The sequence below is a fragment of the Hyla sarda genome, unplaced genomic scaffold, assembly GCF_029499605.1.
Source record: "Hyla sarda isolate aHylSar1 unplaced genomic scaffold, aHylSar1.hap1 scaffold_85, whole genome shotgun sequence".
In the NCBI taxonomy this organism is placed as follows: domain Eukaryota; kingdom Metazoa; phylum Chordata; class Amphibia; order Anura; family Hylidae; genus Hyla; species Hyla sarda.
Window position 1 is genome coordinate 363,281 of NW_026610877.1, and position 13,176 is coordinate 376,456.

General features: G+C 43.2%; 1 protein-coding gene across 2 annotated transcripts in view; it reads left to right on the forward strand.

Annotated features, from left to right (window-relative positions):
• Positions 1–13,176, forward strand: part of LOC130347721 (transcription factor SOX-5-like) — a 335,063-nt gene that overhangs the window by 153,853 nt on the left and 168,034 nt on the right. For both annotated transcript variants that reach the window (XM_056554667.1, XM_056554668.1), the window contains exons 4-5: positions 8,758–8,930; positions 13,077–13,145. In XM_056554667.1, the coding sequence (XP_056410642.1) occupies positions 8,758–8,930; positions 13,077–13,145 (242 nt within the window). The remainder of the gene's footprint in view (positions 1–8,757; positions 8,931–13,076; positions 13,146–13,176) is intronic.

Here is a 13,176-nt window from a genome sequence, read left to right on the forward strand (position 1 = left end):
CTGCTGTTACATCATGTCTTATCCTCCAGAGCTGCACTCACTATTCTGCTGTTACATCATGTCTTATCCTCCAGAGCTGCACTTACTATTCTGCTGTTACATCATGTCTTATCCTCCAGAGCTGCACTCACTATTCTGCTGTTACATCATGTCTTCTCCTCCAGAGCTGCACTCACTATTCTGCCGTTACATCATGTCTTACCCTCCAAAGCTGCACTCACTATTCTGCTGTTACATCATGTCTTATCCTCCAGAGCTGCATTCACTATTCTGCTGTTACATCATGTCTTATCCTCCAGAGCTGCACTCACTATTCTGCTGTTACATCATGTCTTATCCTCCAGAGCTGCACTCACTATTCTGCTGTTACATCATGTCTTATCCTCCAGAGCTGCACTCACTATTCTGCTGTTACATCATGTTTTATCCTCCAGAGCTGCACTCACTATTCTGCTGTTACATCATGTCTTATCCCCCAGAGCTGCACTCAATATTCTGCTGTTACATCATGTCTTATCCTCCAGAGCTGCACTCACTATTCTGCTGTTACATCATGTCTTATCCCCCAGAGCTGCACTCAATATTCTGCTGTTACATCATGTCTTATCCTCCAGAGCTGCACTCACTATTCTGCTGTTACATCATGTCTTATCCTACAGAGCTGCACTCACTATTCTGCTGTTCCATCATGTCTTATCCTCCAGAGCTGCACTCACTATTCTGCTGTTACATCATGTCTTATCCCCCAGAGCTGCACTCAATATTCTGCTGTTACATCATGTCTTATCCTCCAGAGCTGCACTCACTATTCTGCTGTTACATCATGTCTTATCCCCCAGAGCTGCACTCACTATTCTGCTGTTACATCATGTCTTATCCCCCAGAGCTGCACTCACTATTCTGCTGTTACATCATGTCTTATCCCCAGAGCTGCACTCACTATTCTGCTGTTACATCATGTCTTATCCCCCAGAGCTGCACTCAATATTCTGCCGTTACATCATGTCTTATCCCCCAGAGCTGCACTCAATATTCTGCTGTTACATCATGTCTTATCCCCCAGAGCTGCACTCAATATTCTGCTGTTACATCATGTCTTATCCTCCAGAGCTGCACTCACTATTCTGCTGTTACATCATGTCTTATCCTACAGAGCTGCACTCACTATTCTGCTGTTCCATCATGTCTTATCCTCCAGAGCTGCACTCACTATTCTGCTGTTACATCATGTCTTATCCCCCAGAGCTGCACTCAATATTCTGCTGTTACATCATGTCTTATCCTCCAGAGCTGCACTCACTATTCTGCTGTTACATCATGTCTTATCCCCCAGAGCTGCACTCACTATTCTGCTGTTACATCATGTCTTATCCCCCAGAGCTGCACTCACTATTCTGCTGTTACATCATGTCTTATCCCCCAGAGCTGCACTCACTATTCTGCTGTTACATCATGTCTTATCCCCCAGAGCTGCACTCAATATTCTGCCGTTACATCATGTCTTATCCTCCAGTGCTGCACTCACTATTCTGCTGTTACACCATGTCTTATCCTCCAGAGCTGCACTCACTATTCTGCTGTTACATCATGTCTTATCCTCCAGAGCTGCACTCACTCACTCACTATTCTGCTGTTACATTATGTTTTATGTTAGTTTTTATTTGTAGTTTATATCTCGGTTTTGTTCTCATTGATGTTGAATAAATAATTATAAAATACAATAGATCAGATCTGAATAACAAACCTCCCGGGGGGGGGGGGGGGGGTGCAGGGTTAACTCTTTCCTGAGATCTTAGTGCGCTGTGCGTGCGTTCTGCGTTCACCATGCGGGGAGAACAGCTGCGTGCGCCCGACACCCGTCCAGGAACCTCACGTGCTGCGTTGGCTAAATAAATTACGCTTATTTCTTCATTTCTGTAAAACATCACGTCCGGTAGGTGCAGCCCCCGCTCGGTGGGATTCACACGTAGATTGCGCCAAATTCAGCGCAGCCTCAATAGCTGAAGTTATGAAGAGGACGTGTGGGAGGGGCCCCTGATGGGAGCGGGACCGGGGGCCACTGCAGATGGATGCAACGCATTTATATCACAAATGACCCTCTATGGCGAACCGTATAGAGACGCCATCATCTGGGGATTAATTATAGAATCTACAACGGGAGAACAGCGCCGCAATAAAAGGGAAGGAGCGGTTATATATAGAGATTATATCAGTACTGGAGCGTTATAAGAGGAGCGGCTGATATCATCACATATGATGTAATATATAGAGGTTATATCAGTACTGGAGCGTTATAAGAGGAGCGGCTGATATCACATATGATGTAATATATAGAGATTATATCAGTACTGGAGCGTTATAAGAGGAGCGGCTGATATCACATATGATGTAATATATAGAGGTTATATGCGTACTGGAGCGTTATAAGAGGAGCGGCTGATATCATCACATATGATGTAATATATAGAGGTTATATCAGTACTGGAGCGTTATAAGAGGAGCGGCTGATATCATCACATATGATGTAATATATAGAGGTTATATCAGTACTGGAGCGTTATAAGAGGAGCGGCTGATATCACATATGATGTAATATATAGAGGTTATATCAGTACTGGAGCGTTATAAGAGGAGCGGCTGATATCATCACATATGATGTAATATATAGAGATTATATCAGTACTGGAGCGTTATAAGAGGAGCGGCTGATATCATCACATATGATGTAATATATAGAGATTATATCAGTACTGGAGCGTTATAAGAGGAGCGGCTGATATCATCACATATGATATAATATATAGAGATTATATCAGTACTGGAGCGTTATAAGAGGAGCGGCTGATATCACATATGATGTAATATATAGAGGTTATTTCAGTACTGGAGCGTTATAAGAGGAGCGGCTGATATCAGTCACATATGATGTAATATATAGAGATTATATCAGTACTGGAGCGTTATAAGAGGAGCGGCTGATATCATCACATATGATGTAATATATAGAGATTATATCAGTACTGGAGCGTTATAAGAGGAGCGGCTGATATCACATATGATGTAATATATAGAGATTATATCAGTACTGGAGTGTTATAAGAGGAGCGGCTGATATCAGTCACATATGATGTAATATATAGAGGTTATATCAGTACTGGAGCGTTATAAGAGGAGCGGATGATATCATCACATATGATGTAATATATAGAGATTATATCAGTACTGGAGCGTTATAAGAGGAGCGGCTGATATCATCACATATGATGTAATATATAGAGGTTATTTCAGTACTGGAGCGTTATAAGAGGAGCGGCTGATATCAGTCACATATGATGTAATATATAGAGATTATATCAGTACTGGAGCGTTATAAGAGGAGCGGCTGATATCACATATGATGTAATATATAGAGGTTATATCAGTACTGGAGCGTTATAAGAGGAGCGGCTGATATCATCACATATGATGTAATATATAGAGGTTATATCAGTACTGGAGCGTTATAAGAGGAGCGGCTGATATCACATATGATGTAATATATAGAGGTTATATCAGTACTGGAGCGTTATAAGAGGAGCGGCTGATATCATCACATATGATGTAATATATAGAGATTATATCAGTACTGGAGCGTTATAAGAGGAGCGGCTGATATCAGTCACATATGATGTAATATATAGAGGTTATATCAGTACTGGAGCGTTATAAGAGGAGCGGCTGATATCACATATGATGTAATATATAGAGGTTATATCAGTACTGGAGCGTTATAAGAGGAGCGGCTGATATCACATATGATGTAATATATAGAGATTATATCAGTACTGGAGCGTTATAAGAGGAGCGGCTGATATCATCACATATGATGTAATATATAGAGATTATATCAGTACTGGAGCGTTATAAGAGGAGCGGCTGATATCAGTCATATATGATGTAATATATAGAGATTATATCAGTACTGGAGCGTTATAAGAGGAGCGGATGATATCATCACATATGATGTAATATATAGAGGTTATATCAGTACTGGAGCGTTATAAGAGGAGCGGCTGATATCAGTCATATATGATGTAATATATAGAGATTATATCAGTACTGGAGCGTTATAAGAGGAGCGGATGATATCATCACATATGATGTAATATATAGAGGTTATATCAGTACTGGAGCCTTATAAGAGGAGCGGCTGATATCATCACATATGATGTAATATATAGAGATTATATCAGTACTGGAGCGTTATAAGAGGAGCGGCTGATATAATCACATATGATGTAATATATAGAGATTATATCAGTACTGGAGCGTTATAAGAGGAGCGGCTGATATCATCACATATGATGTAATATATAGAGATTATATCAGTACTGGAGCGTTATAAGAGGAGCGGCTGATATCACATATGATGTAATATATAGAGATTATATCAGTACTGGAGCGTTATAAGAGGAGCGGCTGATATCATCACATATGATGTAATATATAGAGATTATATCAGTACTGGAGCGTTATAAGAGGAGCGGCTGATATCACATATGATGTAATATATAGAGATTATATCAGTACTGGAGCGTTATAAGAGGAGCGGCTGATATCACATATGATGTAATATATAGAGATTATATCAGTACTGGAGCGTTATAAGAGGAGCGGCTGATATCATCACATATGATGTAATATATAGAGATTATATCAGTACTGGAGCGTTATAAGAGGAGCGGCTGATATCACATATGATGTAATATATAGAGATTATATCAGTACTGGAGCGTTATAAGAGGAGCGGCTGATATCATCACATACGATGTAATATATAGAGGTTATATCAGTACTGGAGCGTTATAAGAGGAGCAGCTGATATCAGTCACATATGATGTAATATATAGAGATTATATCAGTACTGGAGCGTTATAAGAGGAGCGGCTGATATCAGTCACATATGATGTAATATATAGAGGTTATATCAGTACTGGAGTGTTATAAGAGGAGCGGCTGATATAATCACATATGATGTAATATATAGAGGTTATATCAGTACTGGAGCGTTATAAGAGGAGCGGCTGATATCATCACATACGATGTAATATATAGAGGTTATATCAGTACTGGAGCGTTATAAGAGGAGCGGCTGATATCATCACATATGATGCAATATATAGAGATTATATCAGTACTGGAGCGTTATAAGAGGAGCGGCTGATATCGGTCACATATGATGTAATATATAGAGGTTATATCAGTACTGGAGCGTTATAAGAGGAGCGGCTGATATCATCACATATGATGTAATATATAGAGATTATATCAGTACTGGAGCGTTATAAGAGGAGCGGCTGATATCATCACATATGATGTAATATATAGAGATTATATCAGTACTGGAGCGTTATAAGAGGAGCGGCTGATATCATCACATATGATGTAATATATAGAGGTAATATCAGTACTGGAGCGTTATAAGAGGAGCAGCTGATATCAGTCACATATGATGTAATATATAGAGATTATATCAGTACTGGAGCGTTATAAGAGGAGCGGCTGATATCAGTCACATATGATGTAATATATAGAGGTTATATCAGTACTGGAGTGTTATAAGAGGAGCGGCTGATATAATCACATATGATGTAATATATAGAGGTTATATCAGTACTGGAGCGTTATAAGAGGAGCGGCTGATATCATCACATACGATGTAATATATAGAGGTTATATCAGTACTGGAGCGTTATAAGAGGAGCGGCTGATATCATCACATATGATGCAATATATAGAGATTATATCAGTACTGGAGCGTTATAAGAGGAGCGGCTGATATCGGTCACATATGATGTAATATATAGAGGTTATATCAGTACTGGAGCGTTATAAGAGGAGCGGCTGATATCATCACATATGATGCAATATATAGAGATTATATCAGTACTGGAGCGTTATAAGAGGAGCGGCTGATATCACATATGATGTAATATATAGAGATTATATCAGTACTGGAGCGTTATAAGAGGAGCGGCTGATATCATCACATATGATGTAATATATAGAGATTATATCAATACTGGAGCGTTATAAGAGGAGCGGCTGATATCATCACATATGATGTAATATATAGAGGTTATATCAGTACTGGAGCGTTATAAGAGGAGCGGCTGATATCATCACATATGATGTAATATATAGAGGTTATATCAGTACTGGAGCGTTATAAGAGGAGCGGCTGATATCATCACATATGATGTAATATAGAGGTTATATCAGTACTGGAGCGTGGGATCACTTATGTGGGTACACAGTGTTGATTCCCCTTATGTTGTCTCTTTGGAGATGGGATCATTCATATATGGTTGGTCGGTGTCTATTCCGCTTAGGCTGTCTCCTTGTGGGTGGGATAACTGATGTGGGTTATGTGGTGTCCATTCCACAAGGTGGTCTTTTCAGGGGTGGGGTGGGTAATGTGGTTATGTGCTGTCCATTCATCATAGGCGGTTTCCTCTGGGGCATGATTAGTCATGTGTGATTACTCAATGTCTATTCCTCTCAGACGGTCTCCTCGGGGCTTGGTCTGTCATGTGGGGTTATACTGTGTGCATTCTTCTTAAGCTGTCTCCTTGTGCATGGGTCAGTCATGTGTTTACACTGTTTATTTCTCTTAGGCTGGTTCCTCGGGGGTGGGTAATTCATGTATGATTATACTGTGTACATCTCTCTTAGACTGTCCTCTTTGGGGTTGGTCAGTCATGTGGTTCATGTGTATTGGCTATTTCTCTTAGGCTGTCTACTCGAGGGTTGGTCAGCCATGTGGTTCATGTGTTGCCCATTCTCTTTTAGACTGTCACCTCGGGGGTGGGTCAGTCATGTGGTGCTATACTTTGTACATTCCTTGAGGGGTGAATCAGTCATGTGGTTACATTTTGAGTATTCCTCTTAGACTGTCTCCTCGTGGGCGGATCAGTCATGTGGTGTTTTACTGTAAACATTCCTCAGAGGTGGGTCAATCGTGTAGTTACATTATGTATTTTTCTCTTAGACTTTCTCCTCGAGGGGGAGTCAGTCATGTGATTTTATACTGTGTACATTCCTTGGGAATGGGTTTATACTGTGTGTATTCTTCTTATACTGTCTTCTCGGCGGTGGGTCAGTCATGTGGGGTTTTACTCTGTGTATTCTTCTTATACTGTCTCTGTGGGGGTGGGTCAGTCATATGGTTACACTGTGAGTACTCCTCTTAGACTGTTTCAGTCACGTCTGGATCAGTCATGGTGTTCTACTGGATCAGTCATGTGATGTTATACTGTGTGCATTCCTCCTATACTCTCTCCTCGGGGGGTGGGGGAGGGGGTCAGTCATTTGGTTACACTGTGAGTATTCCTCTTAGACTTTCTCAGTCATGTCTGGATCAGTTGTGGTGTTATACTGGATCAGTCATGTGATTTTATACTGTGTGTATTCCTCTTAGACTGTCTCCTTGGGGATGGTTCAGTAATGCGGGGTTATACTGTGTGTATTCCTCCTATACTGTCTCCTTGGGGGTGGGTCAGTCATGCGGGGTTATACTGTGTGTATTCCTCCTATACTGTCTCCTTGGGGGTGGGTCAGTCATGCGGGGTTATACTGTGTGTATTCTGCTTATACTGTCTCCTCGGGGGTGGGTCATTCATATGGTTACACTGTGAGTATTCCTCTTAGACTTTCTCAGTCATGTCTGGATCAGTTGTGGTGTTATACTGGATCAGTCATGTGATGTTATACTGTGTGTATTCCTCCTATACTGTCTCTTTGGGGATGGTTCAGTAATGCGGGGTTATACTGTGTGTATTCTGCTTATACTTTCTCCTCGGGGGTGGGTCATTCATATGGTTACACTGTGAGTATTCCTCTTAGACTTTCTCAGTCATGTCTGGATCAGTTGTGTTGTTATACTGGATCAGTCATGTGATGTTATACTGTGCGTATTCCTCTTAGACTGTCTCCTTGGGGATGGTTCAGTAATGCGGGGTTATACTGTGTGTATTCCTCCTATACTGTCTCCTTGGGGGTGGGTCAGTCATGCGGGGTTATACTGTGTGTATTCCTCCTATACTGTCTCCTTGGGGGTGGGTCAGTCATGCGGGGTTATACTGTGTGTATTCTGCTTATACTGTCTCCTCGGGGGTGGGTCATTCATATGGTTACACTGTGAGTATTCCTCTTAGACTTTCTCAGTCATGTCTGGATCAGTTGTGTTGTTATACTGGATCAGTCATGTGATGTTATACTGTGTGTATTCCTCTTAGACTGTCTCCTTGGGGATGGTTCAGTAATGTGGGGTTATACTGTGTGTATTCCTCCTATACTGTCTCCTTGGGGGTGGGTCAGTCATGCAGGGTTATACTGTGTGTATTCCTCCTATACTGTCTCCTTGGGGGTGGGTCAGTCATGCAGGGTTATACTGTGTGTATTCTGCTTATACTGTCTCCTCGGGGGTGGGTCATTCATATGGTTACACTGTGAGTATTCCTCTTAGACTTTCTCAGTCATGTCTGGATCAGTTGTGTTGTTATACTGGATCAGTCATGTGATGTTATACTGTGCGTATTCCTCTTAGACTGTCTCCTTGGGGGCGGATCTGTCATCTGGTATACTGTGTACATTCCTCGGAGGTGGATCAGTCATGTGGTTGTATGCTGTGTACATTCCTCTGGGGCGGATCAGTCACAGACAATGTAATAATCTTTATGTAAGGAAGACTCCATTAATTCTCATCTCCATCCCTAGGGACTCCGGAGAGCCTGGCAGAGAAGGAGCGTCAGCTCATGGGGATGATAAACCAGCTCACCAGCCTGCGAGAACAGCTGCTGGCAGCGCACGACGAACAGAAGAAACTCGCCGCTTCGCAGATCGAGAAACAGCGACAGCAGATGGAACTAGCCAAACAACAGCAAGAACAGGTGAGTCCACATGACCGTTTACATGACCATCCACATGACCGTCCACATCACATCCCTTCACAGTCCACATGACCATCCACATGACCATCCACATGACCATCCACATGACCGTCCACATCACATCCCTTCACAGTCCACATGACCATCCACATGACCGTCCACATCATATCCCTTCACAGTCCACATGACCATCCACATGACCATCCACATGACCGTCCACATCACATCCCTTCACAGTCCACATGACAGTCCACATGACAGTCCACATGACCGTCCACATCACATCCCTTCACAGTCCACATGACCATCTACATGACTATCCACATCACATACCATCACAGTCCACATGACCATCCACATCACTGTCCAGATGACCATCCACATGACTGTCCACATCACATCCCTTCACAGTCCACATCACTGTCCACATGACCATCCACATCACTGTCCACATGACCAACCACATCACTGTCCATATGACCATCCACATCACTGTCCACATCACTGTCCACATCACTGTCCACATCACATCCACATCACTGTCCACATCACATCCACATCACTGTCCACATCACATCCACATCACTGTCCACATCACATCCACATCACTGTCCACATCACATCCACATCACTGTCCACATCACATCCACATCACTGTCCACATCACATCCACATCACTGTCCACATCACTGTCCACATCACTGTCCACATCACATCACTGTCCACATCACATCCCATCACTGTCCACATCACTGTCCACATCACATCTCACATCACATCCACATCACTGTCCACATCACTGTCATCCCATCTCACATCACATCCACATCACTGTCATCACATCCCATCTCACATCACATCCCATCACTGTCCACATCACATCCACATCACTGTCCACATCACTGTCCACATCACATCTCACATCACATCCACATCACTGTCCACATCACTGTCATCCCATCTCACATCACATCCACATCACTGTCCACATCACATCCACATCACTGTCATCACATCCCATCTCACATCACATCCCATCACTGTCCACATCACATCCACATCACTGTCCACATCCCATCACTGTCCACATCACTGTCCACATCACATCACTGTCCACATCACATCCCATCACTGTCCACATCACTGTCCACATCACATCCCATCACTGTCCACATCACTGTCCACATCACATCACTGTCCACATCACTGTCCACATCACATCACTGTCCACATCCCATCCCATCACTGTCCACATCACTGTCCACATCACTGTCCACATCACATCTCATCACTGTCCACATCACTGTCCACATCACATCTCATCACTGTCCACATCACTGTCCACATCACATCTCATCACTGTCCACATCACTGTCCACATCACATCACTGTCCACATCACATCCCATCACTGTCCACATCACTGTCCACATCACATCCCATCACTGTCCACATCACTGTCCACATCACATCACTGTCCACATCACATCCCATCACTGTCCACATCACATCTCACATCACATCCCATCACTGTCCACATCACATCACATCCACATCACATCTCACATCACTGTCCACATCACATCTCACATCACATCCCATCACTGTCCACATCACTGTCCACATCACTGTCCACATAACATCACATCCACATCACATCTCACATCACTGTCCACATCACATCACTGTCCACATCACTGTCCACATCACATCTCACATCACATCCCATCACTGTCCACATCCACATCCACATCACTGTCCACATCACTGTCCACATAACATCACATCCACATCACATCTCACATCACTGTCTACATCACTGTCCACATAACATCACATCCACATCACATCTCACATCACTGTCCACATCACTGTCCACATCACATCTCACATCACTGTCCACATCACATCTCACATCACTGTCCACATCACATCTCACATCACTGTCCACATCACATCCCATCTCACATCACTGTCCACATCACATCACTGTCCACATCACTGTCCACATAACATCCCATCTCACATCACATCACATCTCACATCACTGTCCACATCACATCTCACATCACTGTCCACATCACATCCACATCACTGTCCACATCACTGTCCACATAACATCACATCCACATCACATCTCACATCACTGTCCACATCACTGTCCACATAACATCACATCCACATCACATCTCACATCACTGTCCACATCACTGTCCACATCACATCTCACATCACTGTCCACATCACATCTCACATCACTGTCCACATAACATCCCATCTCACATCACATCTCACATCACTGTCCACATCACATTTTACATCACTGACCACATCACATCCCATCTCACATCACTGTCCACATCACATCACTGTCCACATCACATCTCACATCACTGTCCACATCACTGTCCACATAACATCCCATCACTGTCCACATCACTGTCCACATAACATCCCATCTCACATCACATCTCACATCACTGTCCACATCACATCTCACATCACTGTCCACATCACTGTCCACATAACATCCCATCTCACATCACATCTCACATCACTGTCCACATAACATCCCATCTCACATCACATCCACATCACTGTCCACATCACTGTCCACATAACATCACATCCACATCACATCTCACATCACTGTCCACATCACTGTCCACATAACATCCCATCTCACATCCCATCTCACATCACTGTCCACATCACATCTCACATCACTGTCCACATCACTGTCCACATAACATCCCATCTCACATCACATCTCACATCACTGTCCACATAACATCCCATCTCACATCACATCCACATCACTGTCCACATCACATCCACATCACTGTCCACATCACTGTCCACATAACATCCCATCTCACATCACATCCACATCACTGTCCACATCACTGTCCACATAACATCACATCCACATCACATCTCACATCACTGTCCACATCACTGTCCACATCACATCTCACATCACTGTCCACATCACATCTCACATCACTGTCCACATCACATCTCACATCACTGTCCACATCACATCCCATCTCACATCACTGTCCACATCACATCACTGTCCACATCACTGTCCACATAACATCCCATCTCACATCACATCACATCTCACATCACTGTCCACATCACATCTCACATCACTGTCCACATCACATCCACATCACTGTCCACATCACTGTCCACATAACATCACATCCACATCACATCTCACATCACTGTCCACATCACTGTCCACATAACATCACATCCACATCACATCTCACATCACTGTCCACATCACTGTCCACATCACATCTCACATCACTGTCCACATCACATCTCACATCACTGTCCACATAACATCCCATCTCACATCACATCTCACATCACTGTCCACATCACATTTTACATCACTGACCACATCACATCCCATCTCACATCACTGTCCACATCACATCACTGTCCACATCACATCTCACATCACTGTCCACATCACTGTCCACATAACATCCCATCACTGTCCACATCACTGTCCACATAACATCCCATCTCACATCACATCTCACATCACTGTCCACATCACATCTCACATCACTGTCCACATCACTGTCCACATAACATCCCATCTCACATCACATCTCACATCACTGTCCACATAACATCCCATCTCACATCACATCCACATCACTGTCCACATCACTGTCCACATAACATCACATCCACATCACATCTCACATCACTGTCCACATCACTGTCCACATAACATCCCATCTCACATCCCATCTCACATCACTGTCCACATCACATCTCACATCACTGTCCACATCACTGTCCACATAACATCCCATCTCACATCACATCTCACATCACTGTCCACATAACATCCCATCTCACATCACATCCACATCACTGTCCACATCACATCCACATCACTGTCCACATCACTGTCCACATAACATCCCATCTCACATCACATCCACATCACTGTCCACATCACTGTCCACATAACATCACATCCACATCACATCTCACATCACTGTCCACATCACATCCCATCACTACAGAGCTCAGGCCAAGGCTGGCAGTACAATGAGCTCCGCCCTGTAAGTTTGGCGCCATTATTAACCTGTATTCGCTTTTTATTTTGCAGATCGCACGACAACAGCAGCAGCTCCTGCAGCAACAGCATAAGATTAACCTGCTCCAGCAGCAAATACAGGTGAGGAAACCAACTACTGTTCTTAAAGGGG